General features: G+C 43.6%; 2 protein-coding genes across 2 annotated transcripts in view; one reads left to right on the forward strand and one right to left on the reverse strand.

Moving 5' to 3' along the window:
- The window catches only part of LOC148224930 (uncharacterized), an 84,443-nt gene that overhangs the window by 31,413 nt on the left and 31,154 nt on the right, over nt 1-21,876 (reverse strand). The gene's annotated exons all lie outside the window — the stretch shown is intronic.
- TMSB4X (thymosin beta 4 X-linked) lies at nt 5,820-7,477 on the forward strand. The gene is made up of 3 exons (XM_014875866.2): nt 5,820-5,959; nt 6,541-6,654; nt 7,019-7,477. Exons 2-3 carry the CDS (start codon nt 6,555-6,557, stop codon nt 7,051-7,053), a joined length of 135 nt encoding a protein of 44 aa, XP_014731352.1. The 5' UTR covers nt 5,820-5,959; nt 6,541-6,554; the 3' UTR covers nt 7,054-7,477.

The following is a 21,876-nucleotide window of genomic DNA, read 5'->3' on the forward strand; positions in this document are numbered from 1 at the left end:
CACTCTGAAACTCATCCACGGGTACAGTATGCAATGTGGGTATCCTGGTGGTGGTCTCTGACAGGTATTTCCCTATTTCTGTGCTGTTTCTTAAGTGGACTGGCAATCCTCAAGGGGACTGCCAAAGCCCATACAATAGCCTAGGCAGCTCGACGCTATTAGTCATTGTTTCATTCTGAGTGTTTACTTCTGCTATTCCTTTTTCAATGGAAAGCTGATAAGAATAGCTGCCTTGTCTTTTGTACATATGGATGTCTTTGTACGTGGAATGGACACCACAGTCTTTTGAATGCCTATCTATCTTTACCTTTGCATTGAAAGAAACTCATATTCAATGATGGCATAAAAATCCAGTCTTTCCATTTGCCTGAGATTTCTGTTTGTAATCTCCATTGACACTCACACACACGCCATAAAATCAGCACTTTTGCCCAGGAGAAACCTAGCATTGCAGGAACAAGGGGTTGCTGAGTTGCACCAGGAGAAATGATTCAACATGCTTTTGTGATGCATAATGCTGATATTGTCACTTACACACTTTCAAAATTATTACTTTTACTCAAATAAATGACGAGAAAGTTACTGCAAAAATGATGGCAAGCACTTTTGAAACTTTGGCAGAGAGATGCTTTACTTCAGGCAGGAGATATGCTAGGGTATTGTTTTCAGTTCTCTCAGATACTTTGCAACTCAATCACTGTTTCTAGAGATAGCTTTCAAACACAGCGTTTACATATAGAATCATAGAACAACTGAGGTAGGGAAAGATCTGTAAGATCATGAAATACAATCATTAACCCAGCACTGCCAATTCCACTGCTAAACCACGTACACATGTGCCCTGTGTGAAAAACACAAGACAAATAACTGGAAGTTTGGTGGTTCCCTGCAAACTTACAGATATCCTTATGACACTTTGAGACATACATCTCTTGCTTCTTCTCCATTTATTAGAAATTTCAGAGTATAATGACAATAAATTCTTAGCATCCCTGAAAAGCCAGAAATGACAGCTGAAGGCCCCCTCATCGTTTGCTTCACTATTGATGGTATGCAGGCAGCCTTCCACTTGCAGTATTTGAATAGCCTGGCTTCCAAACTATAGTGTTGCCACAGTTTTTCGTGTGCATTAAAGAAAGGCTCAGCACTCTTCATTTTTTGTTTATGGGTACAGGCAAGGCAAGGACAACAGAGTCAAGCAGATTGGTGGGAGAGGAGCGTATGCTACTGGAGGGTATATAGCTTCCTGTGCAGCCATCTGAGCTTCCCAGCCTGGCTTCTCTTCTCTTCTCTTCTCTTCTCTTCTCTTCTCTTCTCTTCTCTTCTCTTCTCTTCTCTTCTCTTCTCTTCTCTTCTCTTCTCTTCTCTTCTCTTCTCTTCTCTTCTCTTCTCTTCTCTTCTCTTCTCTTCTCTTCTCTTCTCTTCTCTTCTCTTCTCTTCTCTTCTCTTCTCTTCTCTTCTCCTCTCCTCTCCTCTCCTCTCCTCTCCTCTCCTCTCCTCTCCTCTCCTCTCCTCTCCTCTCCTCTCCTCTCCTCTCCTCTCCTCTCCTCTCCTCTCCTCTCCTCTCTCCCACTACTTTCTGAAAGTCATGACCTGTTGCAAGGTTCCCTTTTGTCAAGCACAGTGAAAAAGGAAATGCTGCTTCTTCTAAAGCCAATTAGCACCAGAACCTGCCCAGCTAGGACAAGCATTTTGCAATCCCTCTTCTGAAATCAAGTGGTGGGAGGGGGGATGGGAAGGTTCTCCTTTTAAAAACGTTGCTCCATGAATCAATTACCCTTTTAAAATTTTAATTGTCAGTAGCAATTTGTGGGATGTGGCACACCACAAATATTGTGCTCTGGTGTTTGAACAACTGAGCACCCAAGCCCTGATGTCACTGTCAACACCCTGCTGCTGTTGGCAGCGAGACAGTGCAGAAAGTGACTGCCCAAAGGGATTGTCTCTTCACTTACACTCTCGGGCTCACTGCCAGCTCCTGTTTCCTCTAGCAGTATATGGAGTGAGAGAAAGCATCCTCTCTCAGAGAGTCAAGCATGTGAAAAGATTTCACATGTGAAACTGAGACCTGGAAAACAATCACTTGGCTTCCCTTTCTTTAATTTATTTGCCATATGATGGAAAAATTTGCATAGAGAGTTTATTTCTAGCTTACTAGTCATTTTATGTGCCTAGAATCCCATTTTGAATAATAAGTTGAGATGAAAATTAACCTTGGCAGCTTTATCACAGAGATGTTGTGGGGGAGTTTTTTTGGTTGGTTTTTTTTGGTTGTTTTGGTTTTTTTTGTTTGTTTGGGGTTTTTTTGGGTTTTTTTGCTTTTTTTTTTTTTTTTAATATAAATGTGTAAACTTTATGGCAGAATAAGCAGAATAAGCATGAGGTTAGAAGATTTGTGCTCCCGGTCACGTTTCAAAACATTCTTTGAATAGAGTTCAAGAAAAAGTCCACTGAAGTGAGTTTGAGATACAGACACTTCCATTGACAGCTGCTGATATCTGATTGAGCCCCTATTGCATGGCCTTGAGCAAGTCTCACATCACGTTTAAGCAAAGAGGATCAGTATGTACTTACCTGAAGAAATGTTCATGTTTTGTATAAGGCTTCAAACTTGAACATACAAATGAGATGCAAGAACTATGGTTTACCAATTACTACCTTTCCTCCAATGTGAATTTCATAGAAGGCAAGAAAGAACTTGCTGCCTTGCTCTAGTTCAACCCTAGAAGGTGTTAGCTGAAAACTATGCTAGCAAGGGTCCAATTTCCTTCTTGCAAATGGAATCAGCAATGTGCTGAAAAGTGCTTTCCTTTAACATGCAAATGACTGATAGAGTTCATGTCTAGCAGGATACTACAACACCAAATATTAGCTGACTTTTTCAACTGATTTGTTTTTTTTGGTTTTGGGGGTTTTTTTAATAATCACAAGAAAAAATTGGTGACACAAAACTCAATAAAGCACTTTAAAAAATTTCACCAATATCCAAACTAAGAATTCCTAAGCTAGCTATCCTTTACAATTCATGGCCTCAGACTTTTATTGAAGATGCCAGCTCTTTCCTAAGTGTGCTTTGTCGTCCACAGAAGTCACTTGACATATGACAGTTTTGCATGAACATGCATCCTCCTTGCACTCTCCAAATAAGAGATATAAGAAAAAATTAAAGAACAAGGAGATATGCAATTTGTCTAGCTACACCACTAATACAAACTGTTACGGAGAGAATTTAATTCTACAGAAATTAGCTGACATCTTGCCACCAAAATGCAACACTCATTTTGCTTCACCAGAACAATCCTAGTATGGAAAGTACACGTAAATTACTAAGGTACTGTGACTACCTCAGTATAACTCCATGAGAAAGAAGGTATAGGAAGGAAGAGAAAGAGCAACAGTGTAAATCTTTTGTCACAGTATCTCAGAACTATAATTGATTCTAAGCTCAGCAGTGGAGTCTGGTTTATAGATAGCAGCAAAGCTCCATCTAAGGCTGTGGCTTACACTGATTTTAGAGGATCCATGGCTCTGTCCCAAAATGAGCAGAAGAAAAGAAGGCACTGTTGCTACTGGACAAGCAGTTTCTGAAAAAAAGCCAGACCCCAGTCATACAAACATTTACTGTTCTTTAATTTCAGGAGTACGTTTCTTGCACTGAAGTCAGGGAAATACTGACTTGCTTAGACAAATCTGTGAGAAGTTGGAGAATCCATAGGGGAGAATGCTAAAGAATATTTACATTACATTCACTCTCACTTAAAAATCAGAAAAATCTTTGGCAAAACTGAAAAGTCTGGGGCTGTAACATCATTGGGAATCCTTATGAACTGACCATCAGGGAAATTTCCTAGTCATGAGGTTCAGTGCCCTAAAGTATCAAAGCAGTAAATGACCATAAACTCGTTTTACAGAACTTGCCCAAAAGCTGACAGAGTTAGCTTGTATCCAACACAGAAAATCCCTTGGGAACACTTTTAACGCCATTATTATGAAAGTCTGTAAATATCCCCAAATTATGTGATATATTCCTGGTCCTTGCTTTCCTGAGAGGTTCCTTTAGCATTCAGTCTTGCACAGTTCCTGGCTCACACCATGTTCATCTCAGTTTTGGAGGTGCTCATGAACTGCAGGAGGAAACTACACTTTAAACACCACATCTCCAAATGCAAAGGAGCTCAGCTTTAGGGACACTGTGAGCTGACTGGAAATCCTGGTTCACTATAGAAAGTATTGTTGGGATTGCCATGGGGACAAGATTTTACCTCCTCGAAAATACAGCTCTGGAAATGCTATGAAAAATAGCCAGCCAAAGGGGAGAGGACAACCATGAAACAGAGAAAGCAGCATCCCCAGGGAATTTACTGAAATGTATTTATAGTTCTCCTTGCACGTATTAATACTGTTTGTGACTCAGGGCTTTTAATTCACCAGCAATCACAATCGCATAGAATACCCTGCTGGAGGGCAAGGAACAGGGAGCAATACGCTCCATGGTTTCCATTCAGGTACACCAGAAGGAGCAGAAATTAAGTGAATTCCCACACGCCTTCTCCTGTACCCCCTCAGTCCTCGAAAGCGAGCGTGCCGTTGCTCCTGTGCAGGGCTGCTGCCAGACAAAGGCGCAGAGATTTCCCGTCTCCCCGTCAGTCAGCCACACGCACACATACTCCCCCCGGCGTCTCTCGGCTCCTGCACGTGAATACTTCAGTTATTTCCCAATGCCGTATTTGCAGAAACAGGAATCACGCTTCCCATGCTCTCCTTGCTTCTGCCCCCTCCCCTACAGCATCTGCCCACCAAGCCAGATGATGCTGCGGGTGGGAGCGATTGCTGCTCGGGCTTTGAATCCCTCGAGCCGAGGGAGCCGCTGGCACATCTGGAGCCACGCAGGGCGGGCAGGCAGCAGCCCTGACCCAGCCGAGGGCCCCCACAGCCCCGGCCGGGGGCTCAGCCCTGCTCCCAGCCCTCCTTGCCTCCGGGCACGGGCAGACAGGGCCGGGCGGGCGGTGCCAGGCCGGGGCCGCCCCGCTGCTCGGGAGCGGGGTTGGGAGGCAGGGCCCGGCGGCATCTCGCCAGAGCCATTGTCTGCTGGCCCGGCACCAAAGCCAGGCCTGGGGGCGTTGTGGGGTGGTTCCCTTCTTCCACTGCAGCAGGGTTGCAGCGACAACAGCGATGGGATTTTGCTGTCCCTGCATCGGGATGCAAAGGCAGCGGGGGATTGGGGAGGGGTAGGGGGGCGCGCCGGCGGCAGCTCCCGGAGCTCTGAGAGGACGAGGGTTTCGGGTTTTCCTTCTAAATGCCGACATTTGAGTAACGTTATCAGCGAGCTGATATTGCACAACCAGGAAAGCGTCATGCAGGGATATGGAGCACAACCACCGCCCCGCTCCAGCCAACACAGCCCTTGGCCGCCGCGGGAGCCGGCCGGGAGCTGCCCCTGCCCTGGCCCCACTCCCTGCCTCTGTCCCGGTCTCAGCCCCCGGCCCGGCCCGGCCCGGCCTGGCCTGGACACGCGGCAGCTCCCGGGACGGGGACCCGGGAGCCAGGGGCAGTGGCCGCCCCCCGGCCCGTCCTGGGGCTGCCTTCCGTCGGCCGGGGCCGGGATCGAGGAGGCTGGGGCGATGCTCGGCTACGACCCGAGCTGAAAGCTGTGCTTGTGTCTCCGTGTGTGTGTGTGTGTGTGTGTCTGTGTGTGTGTGTGTAGCTTTGTGTGCGTGTACGCGTGTGCGCGGGGAGGAGGAGGGTTGGGCGATGAAGGGAGGGGAAGGAAGCAAGGGGGGAAAGAAGAAGAGATAGAGAGAAAAACGCGGAAAGCGGCAAAATGGTTAGTGGTGACATCACCGTCATTTGCATAGGCAGGGGGATAAAACCGCCCCGCCAGCGAGCGCCCTTTATACTGGCGTGCGGAGCGGCGGCAGCAGCGAGCGGCGGGACTGAGCATCACCGCGCGGCGACACCGGTGGGTCCTGCCGCACCCCCAGGCACCCCCCGGTCCCTTAGCACAGGCGGCATGAACCCGACACCCCTGCCGGGGGGGGACCGCGGGCAGGGCAGGGCAGGGCAGGGCTGGGCTCGGGGGCTTTTGTCCGGGGGGGTGGGAGGGAGGCGAGGAGGAAGGGAGGGGGCTATTGTCCATGTCGGGTATTGTCTGCGGGCGCGCTGCTGCAGGGCGGCGGCGTGCGAGGCGCAAGGCGGCTTTGTTGCCGTCTCAGGGCTATATTTTTAAATTACTTTTCCCTTAACGAATTAAAAACGCGGTCAGCGCCGTGTGCGTCCCCCCTATTGTACTCCGGAGCGCGCAGATAGTGGGAGCTGCCCCCGGAGGCTGGCGGCGAACCGCAACGCCTGGGATGCTGGATTATACAGACACTTACAAAAATTAGCATTATTTTTAAATATATCGGGGGTGAAGCGCTTCACTTGCAGCGAGGTGGAGCGCGCGGCTCCCGCGGGTGCCCGCGCTGGGCGCGGCCCCGCAGGGGCGCGGGGGGGCCGGGCAGCCCCAGCCGGGGGTAACGGGCTCTTCCCCTCCGTGCGCAGAGTCACCTGCCAACATGTCCGACAAACCAGACATGGCTGAGATCGAGAAATTTGACAAGTCCAAATTGAAGAAGACAGAGACGCAAGAGAAAAACCCGCTGCCTTCAAAAGAAAGTGAGTGAGGGCAGGCGGCGGGGAAGAGCAGGCGCGGAGGGAGGGAGTCAGGCAGGGAAGGAGGGAGGGAGGAAAGGGTGAAGGGAGGGAGGCGGGAGGAGACAAAGAGGGGCGGCAGGCGGGAGCCGGGGGTGCGGCGGTGCAGGGTGGAGGGAGGATACGCGGCTGTGTCTGTGCTAGACAGCCAGAGCCTGAACCCACTGCCTAGCAGCGCTTGATTTACGATTATTTACACCCTGCTTTGATCTGTAGCTAAAAATATACATTTATTTTAGCAATTTATAGCAATTGTCATGTGAATGCATTTCAGGTTCTCGATTTTCATTTTGCTTTTCTCCTTTTCTGTTTTTTTCCACCTTTTTAGCAATTGAACAGGAGAAGCAAGCGGGTGAATCGTAATGAAATCTGCCCTTCCAAATTATGCACTGTACATTCCACAAGCATTGCCTTCTTATTTTACTTCTTTTAGCTGTTTAACTTTGTAAGATGCAAAGAGGTTGGATAAAGTTTAAAATGACTGTACTGCCCCTTTCACATCAAAAGAATAGAGAGAACTACTGACACTGAATGAAGGCGCTGCCTTTCCCTCTGCCTGTCTGGCTTTGGTCCTGGTGGCATGAAAGAGCTTGCATGTTGATGAAAGAAGAACTTGGGTGGGACTACAGTAAACTAGAGTAACACATGAATAAATGCAAAGCTGTATCAAGGTCCTGCGAGCTGTAAAATGCAGTTAATCGAGTGCCATTTTTTTTTTTGTTCAAATGATTTTAATTATTGGAATGCACAATTTTTTTAATATGCAAATAAAATGTTTTAAAACCTGGATGGTATTTATGTCCTCTATTTGGAGAACTGTATCAATGGATAAGAAGCATAAGAGCCGGTACTGAGACACAGGATGCTATAAAACCTTTGGAGATGCGTCAAACATCAGTCACCATTCTAATTTTTTTCCAGTATGTGTGCTCACCACTATATAAACTTGCGATTCTTGAAGCTAGATTTTAGACAGATTTCATTAAAAAATTGCATGTCTTATAATTTCTCACCATGTGAGTATATCCCTTTAAGTATTTATTTTATGTAGAGATTGATAAAAGCAAAAAAATCGGGCTGCATTTATTGTTTTGCCCCACCCATAGCATAGCTCTTTTATGAACCATTCTGTGCTGTTGCAGACGTTCAGCCTCGGTTGTATGAACCCCTAATAAGTTAGTTAGTTTAATAACTAAGGCTTGTTATTTTGATATCGTATTTAAAGGAAGCTGTAACTTGAATTTTAAGTCCAAGATTGAACGTAAGCTTTAGTTTCGTAAAGCATTTAGTGGTTGGTGTCCCGTGGAAATAAAAATAATTTTGTTACTATGTTGCTCATGTTTTGAACAACATCTTTTAACAGTCTCCTTGATCCTAAGGACTGGTTTCAAAGTTTAAAAAGCTACAGTCTTAAAAATTCAAAATGGACCATTTGGGGACAAAAACGTTGTGCTAACTTATTCATAAGGGTCATAATAAATGTGGCATGCAAATAGCTACACTACATTGCTGGTTTACAGCAATTCTTTAAGGCCTTGGACAGCTTTTGGTTATTTTTCTTCAAACGACTGCGGGTAAAACCTGTGATCCAGGGAGATCAGTAGGAGTTGACTTTAGCAGTCATGAATTTCATCAGAGTGGAGTGAGTAATGATCATTCTGGGAAACAAAAATGCTGTCAGATAACCTGTAGGAGGGTGGTGAGCGTGCTTCTGCAGTGCCTTAGTTTTATCTTATGGATTTGAGGCTGCATCAGTTTCAGTCAGTTCCTATAAAGCAAAATTAGTCTCTTTGGGGAAGCTTGAGTTTTGCTGAGGCTGCTGACTTGGTGGGTTCACATAGATTTGGGGTTTCATCCTGTCACTGCTTCCTAGAAGCATCTGACTGCAACCATAAGCTGGCCTTGGTTTTACACCATTGAGAGCAGTGGGGGTCCTCTCCTTGGAAATTTGGTGGATGTTTGTGCTTCTGGAAAAAGTGGGAACCAAAGGGGTGCCACATGCTTGTGGGCACAGTCCCCAGCCCCCAGCAGTGGAAAACTTGCAGAATTGAGTGTTTGATAAGAATCTCGGTTCAGGCTTGAGATTTTTTGATGCAGTCCATGGGAAGATTTGGGAAGTCCTGGTGTCTTATAAGGACCTTCACAGTAATTTAAGGTGATGAGTTCAGGAAGGAAATGAGCCATTTCTTGTGCTTGTTTGAGCTCTGATTTTATTCGCCATGTATAATGGGAAAGATGGGAAATTTACAAGCTGAGTTTCTGTAAAGTCAATTAATCAGCTCCCAGCTACTGATCTTAATCAGGTAGCATGGGATGTGACATGTCTTGGTGCAGAAGTGCACAGCATAAGCTGCACGACGTGCAGATGAGTAGAAGCAAGTGCTTGCTTAGTGTGGATTTATCTGTGGGAAAAAAACAGCAAGGTATTTCTGAGGGAGGCAAAGCACGAGGTATACACAGCTCTGCGTATGTCAGTGAAAGTGCATGCTGTAATCCAGCATAGTTCAGCAAAAATGCAATGAGTAATTGACAGTAATGAGGCCTATGACTTCAGAGCTGCACATCCAAAGTGATCAGTGATGGTCAAAGGGTACCACCAACTGCAACATGAGGTGGTGAAGCTCAGATCTGTTTTCAGGAGATAAGGCACTAAGCCACTACTACTGTTATAGTTCTGTTTCTGCCATCAAGGACTGAACAAATTACAAAATCAACTGTGAAGAAAACCTTCCAGGTCAAATTTAGGGATTACTGACTGGAGTCTATCATCCCCTGCTTTGCTTCTTGTTCAGTTCTTTTCATGCATTCAAAGAAAATTGTGGCTGGTCTATGCTTTGCATAGGCAGTACTAAGGTGGTCACATCTGACACCTCTTTCGCAGCAATGCAATTGATGATGTGAAACATGAAGGCTTGGAATTGATTGTAACACTCAGGACTGTGTCTGGACTGGTTGTTGGGTGTTGTTAATAAAATCAGTCTCTTCAGCTGTCAGTCTAGAAACTTTCATCAGCCACAAATTAACTAGAAAAGAAAGTACAGCCCAAAACCTGGTCATGAAAAAGGGTCATTAGAAAGAGAAACATATGGATTTTGATCTCACACTCTGTGCAGGCACAGTCTGCCAGCCCTATGAGGTTTATGGTGTCTGGTGTTGCTGCCTCCCCACCCCCAGCCGAGGCGCCGAGGTGATGTGGTGAGAAGCTCTGCCCTCCAGCACTGAAGCAAATTCTTCCTTTCTCAGTATTTCTCAGAAGATTTTCTCTCCCTTTCCTGCATTTCCCTAGATATCATTAACTATACATATATTGGACAGAAAGCATATGCTAACCATATCCAAAATAGATCATTGTGGTATTAATTACAGAAATGTGGAGACTTCCATGTAAGCATTTTAGTCTTCTAGGCTATTTTTGTGCAATGTTGAATGTGTGATAAAACACCACTTCCCCTAGTAACCCTTTACTTCCCTAGAAACAGTGTAGAAATGAGCAGTTCCTATTGTGTATTGTGATCATATATGGCTGCCACATACATCTGCTGCACAGCAGAATTTTATTAATAAGGAACTCTGCACTACTCCAAGCATCATATGAAACACAGTGAGCACACGATACAGTGTTCAATGCAATGTTCCACTGGGCTCATACTAAAATGGGTGTGAAGAAATAAAACATGCAGCTCTTGCTTGTTTGTTGATACATAGTAGGATGACTATGCAAAGCAATCTTTGTCAGGCTTGCCCCTCTATGAGATCCTCTGATGCACCAGCATTTGTGCATTTTCAATTCAAACAGGCAAGGCAATCAAATTCTTAAAAAATGGGCTTTTTTTTAATTCAGAAAAAAAGAGTTGCAGACAACATTTATTCATTATTTGTATGCTGTCTGGCAGTTTCATTTGCTAGTGTCCCTGTGATATGGTGATTAAAAAAAAAAACACTCTGCACTTTATCATACTCCTCTTTCAAAATTCTGTGTCTTAATGAGAGGAGTCTATTTTTCTCTCTGTTTTCAGCTGAACTTAATGACCTGAATTTCAGTATTGCTTTTACCGTGTTTTATAAAAGTCAGAACCCTCTCTGACTTCCTCTTCTTCCTGCTTAGAAAGAAAAAAAAAATTAAACATAGTGGGTTCTCAGAGATGCTTAATTTGCCTCTGGGTTAATGAGCTTTTAGCATTTGGGAGCAGAGCAAAGATAATTTTTTCTCCTGTTCCTACAATCATGAGGATTACAACATTGCTTTTTCTCCTTGTAATCAAAAACTGGAGTTCTCAGGAGATTTTTCAGTCTCATGGAGCTTGGGCTTTATGAAAACTGTCAGACACGACAAGATTCATGCAATTATGGGAATTGGCAACTGGGAGGTTCTGCAACCACTGCTCCCTCACAGTAAGTGGATGCTAATGGCTAAGCAGAATCAAATATATAGGCCTATAGCCTTAGTTTCAGGGCATAATATGCAAAGAAGGGCATAGTGCTATGAGTAAATATGTTTGGTGTTTTTTAATTTACAATTCCTGTGACCTCAGGTTTTCTGATAGCTCTAGATTTGTTTTTTGCCTAACACAGATTTTCCTTTCAGCAATGCTTTGGAACTGAGTGAGTGGATTTACTCCAATTTAAAAACATTTCCAGCATTTGAATAGTCCCCAAATATTCACCATGTGTCCCATCAAAACATTGTCTTGAAAAGAGTTTCATCATTATATTGACCAAAGGGTTCTCAGTGATGAAGAAAATTTTCCCCACTATTGTAATTCTCATCATTTTATCCTTGGCGTGTGGACATGGGCTTGAAATTTGGGCTGGAAAAAATCTCATGTGATTTTTAGACATTGAAGATTCCATGAATAGACATTTGCAGTGCTCTTTGTTTGCATGTTACAGTCAAATATTGAGTACACTTACTACACTTAGAGATATGTTTGAAAATGGAAAGAAAATCCCCCAAAATCAAAACAACTCCCCCCAACAAACAGCAAACCAAGAAGAGGAATGCATTTGTGTGTCCTATAATATCTGCCATGAGCAATTTAGTTATTCCTGGTATCTTCTAGTGGTGTGAAACTACTGCAGTAACATTCAGGTCTTCAAAATAAGTCAAATGAACTCACTGAAATCTGTTCTATAGACCTCAAGTGTGAAATTCAGACTCTCGGTGCAAATCTTACCTAATGTATTTTACAAATTTTCATAGATATTACTTTATGTTTTATTTTTTACTTTTTCAACCATTGCCTGAAGTTTTGGAATTCATCTTTAAAGCCTTCTACTCAGCTAGATTTAGATGTAAGATAATGTAGAGAATGTGGAGCTACATGATAATCAGAAAAATAATTCACTGGATTAATTTTTCATGCACCTCAGTTCACCTCTCCTGCTCTGTGTCATGTGGTCTGTGCAAGAAAATTGAGCCAACAGAAGGATATTTTTCATCCTTCCACCTAAACTGGACACTGCCTCTGAGAAATGCCACTGACTCCCTGTGCAGTGTGAATAAAAAAGTCCATTTCTTGCACTGCATATTTTTCTTGATGTTTAATGTGAGAACAAGTAGTGGGGGAAAAGAGGCCATTGCAGAATGACATCCTCAGACAGAAAAGTGTACATGGCCCCGAGCATCCACACTGCCAAAGTGGAAACCATCTTCAGCACGCTGAGCACCCTCCAGGCTCACAGCAGGTTTGCTCACACCATTCTGGGCTCTTGTGCAGGGGGACCTGTTGGCAGGTCGCTCACAGTGTCATCCTGAGGTGTGCATTGCTGGCAGTATCACAGGGTGGGCCCCAGGGGCAGACTCAGGGCACTCCCCAGGGCAGCAGAGACTTTTTTATTTTAACATTTCAATTCAGCTTTCCCATCACTTCAGTCACAAAGTTTCATCCATACAGAGCACTAACACAAAATGCTGGAGCCCTACTAGTGCTAGGCTGGAATGCAGACCAGCCATAACCTTATGGTCCCAGCCCAGTGATGGCTTTGCATCCAAAGAATGGGGCAAACGGCTCATATGGAAATCCATTACTTAAAGAAATTAATTACCACATTAAGGATATTACAACCTGTATGAAGGCTTTTGCTGATGGGGAGCCTGATGCCTACCTCTTCAAGAAATCTTGTCCTTATTTTACTCCAAAGGTGTAAAGGTCCCATGGAAAGTTATCATAGAAGGCATAATAAAATGACTTTCAAAAGAATGCAATAAAAGATGAGTTTTATATAAAATTCCTATTCCCTAGCAGTAGCAAACCAAACAAGAAATTGAGTTGGTGAAAGCATCAATGATTTTGCTCCCACTGTATTGTTCCAGAATGACTTAGGAATAGGAAATCTCCTAGCAGCTGAGCTATACCCCATGATTCTGACATGTTGGGGCAGGACAGATGGATCCCAGACAATCTCATCTCCATAGCTTGCAACTACAAAAGCAGCTGATGCTTGGATCATGCAGAGAACATTGCTCCTGGGGAGAACTTCACGTTTCTTTATTTTTTTAAATTATTTTTTTAGCAACTTTAATTACCACTCTGAGCGACACGAAAAAAAATCTGCTGCCTGCTTTACTCGTGGTAGCTGACTTGCCAGCATTAAGTGGAGGGGGGAAGGGGAAGCCCTGAAAATTAATGAGGCTAAAAATGATACCACTTCTCAGCATGAGGAGTTAGAATGATGCCAAGAGGAATCCAGGTGAAATTCTGGGAGACATGCATCCTTTTACAGGGGTCCATAGACTGCACATATTCATATATGTCTGTTTCCCTGGTGCTTTGCTTGGAAAGTCATCCCTGCTGCGTGTGGGAGGTGTGGGTTACACTGAGAAATGCCAAAGTCGCTCTTGAAGTCCTTGCTGCATTTTAAAGGTTAAAACTAGAAACAGACTGGCATTCTCCTAAAGGTCTTTAAATGGAAGAGCTGTTTAATCACATGCACTGCAGCACGAGTAAGCCACTGTCTTTTCTATATCACTCAGCTGGGATTTGTGATAGGCGCAGAGTTTGTTTTCAGCAAAGGCGGTGCTGTGACATCTACAGCTTGCTCTCTCCAAGATCATAAAAAACCAGCAAACAGTGTTTTGAGACCAGGAATGATTTCACACAGCTTATAATTTAGTTGCCTACAAGACTTCTAAATGCACATTTAGGATTAACAGTATGGAGCAGTTGAATGCTCACACCTTCCAGTGAAATTTCCCTCCTTGCTGAAGCGAAGTCCCTGTGAAATGCCAAGGTGCTGAGCAGGTGTGGTTGCCTTCATTTCAGTGAGTTTTCTAGATATAAGGCTATTTTTCATTTGAGTGTCTAATTAAGGGTAATAACATAGTTTTAGTCCCATGCAACTCTCTCTAGTTTATGATGTTAGCTTGTATGGGGCCTCCTAGCCAGGACTCTGTTGCAGTGAGCGCTTCTCAGAAGGAATGGGAGTATCCCCCTCTTTGCACAACTTATGAAGTGCAGTCACATCTCAAGGCTTTCTCTTCTCACTGTCTCCTTTCACATATTCTAATTTTTCACTGAATCCTGCCCTAAATTTATTCTCCTCCATCTAGATAAGCACCCTAATTTTACCACAATTATGTGCCCAAGAAGTTTGGTCTTCTCCTTGGTCCTCACTCATCAAACTCAAGCCGTGGGTGTAACATCCCTGTCAGCAGCTACTCCCTGCTTCAGGTTATATGTCTGACTCCACTCTACGGTCTAATAGTCTGTCAGAATGCTTGGTGTCTCCAAATTGCACACTCTCAGCAGGAGATTTCTGCCAGCTTTTTGACAGTGGAACTTTATCAAGGACCTTTTGCCTGAGATGGTTGTGCCTTTGAAATACTGCCAGCAAAAGCTTCACTCTTTCCTTTCCCATCTATATGGAGTGACCAAAACTGGTCCTCAGCGCTGATCCAGCAGAGGAAGCAGCTGCATGCCAGCAAACTGGAAGGGTTAGGTGGTGTGTAGGCTGCCTATCAGGAAGAAAGAGCTCCTCTCTAACCTTTATACAATCCTTCCTCTTGTTTGTCTCGGCTTCAAAACAATACATTTTAGATAGTTGTAATGAGCTTGTTTATTTTTAGTGCTAAATTCCTAGACTTATCCTTTTTCACACTGCTAGCCAGCAGTGGGAAGGTTAAAAATGCAGTCAGTTACCAGTGGCAACATACCAGTGTTGTAAATCCTGCCCACACATCTTCAGATCTACTGACATTTGAAACATCTAGGTCTTTTCTGTTAGCTGTGCCAGTGTAATTATGTCTTGGTATAGCTTTTTTTCCTACATGTCATCCTTCAGGAGTGCTCAGATAAGTATATTTGAAGGATATAAATGGAAGGAGAAAGAAAGAAGGAGGCTGAAGTTACAAAGAAAGAAAGGAAGCCATTGCAAATAGTTCACTGGAGTGTTTGAAAAAGCAATATCACATATTAATAGTTGCAATTTGATAGCAGATCTGATCCCTTTAAATTATTTGAGACTGTTGCCTGTGAGCTGCAGGACAGGCTGTGCCAGTGAAATCAATTACATTTCATATCAGTACCATGTGCTTATCTTGCACAGCAGGGATGTGGAGGTGCTGTATGTCCTTCTAGTCAGCAGTGCTGTAAGCCAAACAGGCTGTGTGTAGTGGAACTGGCATATATGCTAAGGCAAACGTGTGAAATCTCCATGTGAAGACCAGTGAGTCACTGCTGCTTCTCTTTAGAGTCAGCAGGGAGAGGAGACAGCTTTGCTGTTGGTCAGGATTCAGCTCGATGCAAAACTGGCCTGAATGAATGTGAGAACCTTTTGTTTATAGTGTGCACACACACACACAAACAAATGAAATTTCCAAATGGAGCACGTTTCCAAATGCTGAGAGAAAAAAGCTTTACTGCTTGGTTAAGGCCTTTCTGCCCTGATCATTGCCTTGCTCAGTAGCCAAGACCACTGCTGTTTCTGCAGGATTTTGTGACAGCCCACCCCAGTACAGGTGACAGAATGGAGCCACAGGTGATGGGAAGGGCAGCCACGACTTCAGCTGGACATGTCCAGGGAAGCAGCAAGTCTCAGTAGAGCCTGGCCCTTGGCAACTTTCATCGGTGCAGCACTGTAGAAGAGGGCAGGGGGAGAGGGTCTTCCCCTCATTCCCAGCTCTGGTATGTGATCTTGAAAAGTTTGTTATTTTTGTTAGTTGCTCTTGGCCCAGAGACAGCAAGGATGGGACTACCCAGAGCACTGGTTCTCCTGGAACAGAACATGTCACTCATCATCCTTCACACAGAACAGTATCCAAATATGTATGTGGAATTAAAGGCAGATAGGAAACTGGAGTACCATGTGGTAGTTAATATGTTTTAAAATTCCTTTTTATTGATATTTTTACAGAAGTAATATAGCTTAGATCATTGCTCTATTAATAATCACATGTGTCTTCAGGCATGGTATCTTTCTAAAATGTTATTGTTTTTAAAAGAAAATGGGCCACCAGAGAAAGCAAAGTAATACAAGCCTATGATTATGAAGCAATTATTAGCAGTTTACACCCTTGTCCACTCCTCTGTGGACAATTTTTATGGGGTGGGCATGCTCCAGGCTGAGAAAAGGTGGCAGTAACCAGCAGGACTAATCACAGGAATAAACACCACACCAATGAACAAAGATTTGGCAGTTGTTCTCTGTGCAGATAAATAAATTAATTATGTGATCAAGGCCTGTGCTTTGGTCTTTGCCAATGTGAATTATTTACAACATCATGCTGAATTTCAGCCATATACACTAAATTCTTTCAACAGATGTAATGAAGTCTGAGAAATTATCGTTTGTGATATTAATGTATTAGTGGGCCCTAATAGATTGCTTCTTCCATAGATGCAGAGTATAGATTTTTAATCTGATAATGAAATGTCTGCTGCCTTCAGCCACTATTCTTGCATATGACAGTAGTGAAGCCATTATTACAAATCCAGCACAATTTATCCACAGTTTATTGCTTGTCTAGAAGGGGCATATAACACACAGACTTTCCTTCCTAATACACAAAACAGTATTTCCAGTGAGGTGGTCAAACCTACTTCTGCCCTTCTGAACATTCAAACATTACAGCACTCAATAGTGCACTCAGCGTCTCCAGTGTGAGTTTGCAGGATCCCATTTATTAGTGCACACTGTGCACTTAAGACAAATTATACATATATATAGGCAAAAACTATCTCTTAATTTGCATATACAATTCTTGGTAGTATTTTAAGAGTTATGTATTTAACCTAGCTGACAAATATTTTTTATGTTAAAATATGCTTAGTTATCTCAACAAACAAGGAGATATGCAGCTAACTACTTCAAACATCTCTGCTGACATTTAATGGGAACTTATCTGCTAGTTTTGGTATTTCAAATTGTACAAAAGTTAGATCACCAAACCACACTAATTGAGATGATGTGGATTCCCTTATAACAAGAGCCTGTTGCTGTGCTCTTTTTTTTTTTTTTGCAGCTTCCATGTCAAATACTCAGCTGGACTGAGAGCATGGATGGCTCTGCAAATTCAGCTTGGAGGAACTGTAAATTTATCTCCACACCTAGTCTTGACACATCATTTACTGCCTGATATTACTAGATTTGGTTAGGAAAAGAAAGGTGCCTACACAGACAGACTTTTCTACAAGCAGAAGCAAAAGAATGTTCCTTTGGTGGGAATAGCCACCATCCGCACTCCTCATCACCATCCCTGTCTCTCAAGATTGAAGAAGCTGGTCCTTGTTCAAGAGCTGTTCATTTTTCTTCCTCATCCCTCAGCAACCCACAACACACTCACCAAAATAAGGAGGCAGCCTGAGTCTGCACTACTATTGCCTAGAGAAGTAATTTATAGTTCAAGGTTTGTCTGGAGCTGGACAAAAGTTAGGAACTCAACAGACACATAAGATACCACCTTCTATTTCCTCTAGGTCCTACTGTGATCCTTTGCTTTTCATACAATTCAATCATACATGCATAAGACAATGACAATGTTTTAAAACCCCACACTTTTAACTCAGTCAGTAGCTGAATTGACAAGAATATGCATACTTTACCACCTTCAGAAAGAAGGTATGAATATAGGAGGATTAAACGAAAATTAAACGAAATTGTTTTATTATTAGGATAGTTTTACTTCCTTTCTCAGTTGTGACCTGATTCTGTTTCACAGTAGGAAGTCATATTTCAGCAACAAATTAATAGGGCTAGAAATTAATTACTGCCCTTTTTCAGTGCTATCTCACAAGCCTCTAATTTCACCACTATATTCTCACTTATCCTCTTCTGCATCTTCTGGTTAGTTTACCTTAATGGCAAACATTCAGTCATTTTAGAGCAATAGTGGAGCTTGTACCATACAAATGTACACCTTTCTTATGCGATATTCTCTGAATTATTTTCTTGGTATAATTTCAACAGGTGCAAACATTAGCTTAGGAATTAGGAATTTCCATCATTTAGAAGATAAAATTTGAGACAGGACAGTGCCTTGTTTTGTCTTAAGAAAAATGCAATTTATGGATATTATTTGGTTGATTATGACTTTAGAGGTCAGGGTCAAAGTATAGAAGCTTAGTCCACTTTAGGGAAAGCAATCTTAGTAAACACATTATAAAATATGTCTCTCATAAATCCCCCATGAAATGAACCAAATATCAAGGTCTGTTACTGTCTTTAACTTCTTGTTGTCTTGATTTTCTTCCAGTAACTTAAAAGAATATTAAAATGTGTGAATGGCTGTCTCCCATACAAAAGGATATGATAGTTTTATTTGGCTTTTTTCCCTAGATCTTTTGCAATTGTTTTAGCAGGGGTATTTCATATGTTGAGTGAGTGCTGTGCTTAGGACCACATGTATGTAATCTCCACAGAGTATTAAAAGTTCTGAGTACAGAATACATAGTTATGTAAAGTATTTATAGGGTAATATATAGTCTTTTATACCCAGTGTAACATTTGCCTAGACCTACTGTCTTTATGAATATAGTTTTCCTCCTACTTTGTCTTTCACTCCTTGAGTTTATTCCCATATGCTTCCTGATTTACAGTGTTTCACACTCTGCTCCTTTGTTTTAATCTGTAAGGACAGACTCCAGTGCTGAAAGTAAAGGATCCCAGAGCACCCACGCAAACAGACTGAGGGAAGGGACTGTAGTGCACATCTTGTAATTAAGAAATGTGCTCAGAGTGTTAACAACATCAACAACTAATATTCCTTTAAAAATATTAAAAATCCTAACTGCTCTGCCACTTCTCTTGTTTAGACTGCAAACTGGCCTGAGTACCTGGACTATCTTCTACATTACATTTATGTCAGCTTTTGGAAATCAGTTATGCACAGGTGGGGACAGATCTGCAAAAGCATCCAGTTTGTTTGGACACATGTATGCATTGAAACCCCTTTTTTGGTAGTAGCTCCAGTTGTTCTGTAAAGTCATCCTTAAAGGACTGGGCCCATAAAAATTGGCCTCAGATAAAAAGATTTAAAAAGCTGATCATATGGAGTCTACCACACTCATTCAGGTGCAGTGTGATCTGTGGGTATTATGGTGGGTTTGGAAATAAACATCACCTCACCTCTTTCAGTAGGTAATTCAGTATAGGCCTTTTTTCAGTGTGTAGATAGGTCAATTTTTGTCTATTCATGAGATGCTCTCCTCATTTTTTTACTATAGGGCATTCTCAGATCCCTTCTACTTTTCCCCTTTGTTCACAGTTAGCAAAACTCCCAGTTACTTTATGTCATCATTGTGCTACTTCTGACAAAACATAGCTCATGTATTCCCATTTTTGGCTGAGTTTTTACATGAAGCTTTCCTATCAGTTTTGTTCTCATTAGCTGAAGCAGCAGATAGGTATCTCCATAATAGCTAGGAATTGATTCTGTCAGGTGTGGGAGGGAAGCAGGGTGAGAAGGATTGGGGCCCTCCAGCAGTAACAGAAGCTGGAAATCCTGTGAAGCCAATGTACCTGCAGTGCCACTGCGTCTTTCCATGTCAGCTGAATGGCAGTTTCCACTTTCCTCCTTACTTTGTTCTCTGAAGGTGCTAAACAGTCAGCAAGAATTTTGTTCTTTTGGCTATTGTTAAAATGAAGAATCTGGGATTCCAGTCTTGCATAAATAATGAGCATACTTATGTAAGGATACTTAAAATAAGCAACAGAGAGGGGAGAGTGGCGGCCCCCTCGGGCCATATTGTTCCTATGTGCTACCTGCTGAGTTCCTTGTTAGATGTGATGTCCTGCTCTGCAATAGCTGAAAGACAGGCTAAGTACGGCAGATTTATTCTCAACCTCCCACCAAGGCACAAATTCCAGTTTCAGCAGCTATTTGTTCCCTTGCTTTTAGACTGTTCCTTCCCAGGTTTGCCATGCCCCTCCCTTCCTGCAATGCAGGGCTCCCCTCCACAGGGAAGGAGAGGGGGCAGCCTTTGGGAAGGAGCGCGGCTGCCTCCAGAGCAGCACGGCTGGGTGTGCATTGCCTTCTCCGGGCGGCTGAGCGTGTCATTTGTACCCTCTGGGAAGCGGCTTCTCCTCGAGTCCTGCTCCCATGTAGTCAGAGAGAGGCGGTGACACGTGGTGACACGTGGTGACATGCGATGACACTGTGACACGCGGTGACACACAGTGAGACATGGTGACACACAGTGAGACATGGTGACGCGTGGTGACACATGGTGACACGCGGGACACACAGTAACACAGTGACACGCGGTGACACGCAGTGACACACAGTGAGACATGGTGACGCGCAGTGAGACATGGTGACGTGTGGTGACACATGGTGACACGCGGTGACACACGGTAACACAGTGACACGCGGTGACACGCGGTGACACGTGGTGACACATGGTGACACACAGTGACATGTGGTGACACATGGTGACACATGGTGACACCGTGACACGTGGTGACACACGGTGACACTCAGTGACACATGGTGACACACCATGACACTCGGTGACATGCGGTGACACGCAGTGACACGTGGTGACACTCGGTGACATGCAGTGACATGCGGTGACATGCAGTGACACGTGGTGACACTCGGTGACACAGTGACATGCGGTGACACAGTGACACACAGTGACACGGTGACACGTGATGACACACGGTGACACGGTGACACGCAGTGACACTCGGTGACACACAGTGACACACGGTGACACGCAGTGACACGCAGTGACTGCCCGAGCGAGGAGCACAGCACCCGGCTGGCTCAGAGCCCTCCACTCCCTGCCGGGGGGCAAAGCCACAGGAGCTGGAATCCCAAACTGTGCCCCTCACTAAAAGCAAACTGAGCCTGCCATAAGGCAAGCAGATGGATGTGGTGCCCTTTGGCTCTTCCCAGCTACAAAAGTATTTCTTTTTTCTTGAGTCATGCCTAGCCATGGTACAATTATTTTTGGACCACCACCGGGACAGCTGTGATATGATGGTTGTTTTGTGGTACAACTGCTGGCCATTACTTGTGACAGAAGTATGAAACAGCGTGTTTAAACCCATTGCTTTTCATTTTTAAATGTTTGTCCAGCTCAATTTTAAGTTTTCTTATTGTCAAGTAAGACAGTACATGAGTTTGAGTGCCCAAACTGAAACACATTAATGGACTCTGAGCCTTGATAAGCACCACAAAGATTGTCTGTCAAAGATAATCATGTCAGTCTGTGGGATATTCCGAATGTACTTTCTTCTAATACCTTTGTCCAGACACCTGGGTATACTTCATAGACATTGCTGCCTACAGTTGTGACCTTTGAAAACAATTACTTTTTTTGGTGTATTAGTCAAGTAGTAAATCGATATGGAGCTCATCAATATTGATGTGATGATGATTTTTGCATTATTTTTATGTACTGATTGTATTATTATGTTTGCTGGGTAGCGTTTTTAGAAATGGAACCCTAGGATGCATCTTGAGTGACACTATTGGAATGGCTGGGTGAGGTTCCAGCATTTAACTTAGATGAGGTCAGAGGACTAATTCTTCAGCAGAGCAGTGAGTACAGAGCTGAGGCTCTCCATACAGCTAACAGTGAGAAACATTTTCCTTTAAAAGACAGACACCAGTCTAAGTTTTTCCATTACTCTAGGCTGTGTGTGACTGCTGCCATCTCTCCCATCCTCCTGTACTTTCCTCCATATGGGCTACTTCTTGCATCCTCCAAATGAAGTTTACTGCTTTATAAGTGGCCAGTGACA

This window comes from Sturnus vulgaris, chromosome 2 (assembly GCF_052056855.1).
Source record: "Sturnus vulgaris isolate bStuVul1 chromosome 2, bStuVul1.hap1, whole genome shotgun sequence".
Lineage (NCBI taxonomy): Eukaryota > Metazoa > Chordata > Aves > Passeriformes > Sturnidae > Sturnus > Sturnus vulgaris.

Bases quoted from the DNA above. Each gene is read 5' to 3' on its own strand.
- TMSB4X (XM_014875866.2), top strand. From the start codon at position 6,555: ATGTCCGACAAACCAGACATGGCTGAGATCGAGAAATTTGACAAGTCC. The intron at 6,655-7,018 runs GTGAGTGAGGGC...CCACCTTTTTAG, and splicing joins CCCGCTGCCTTCAAAAGAAA to CAATTGAACAGGAGAAGCAA.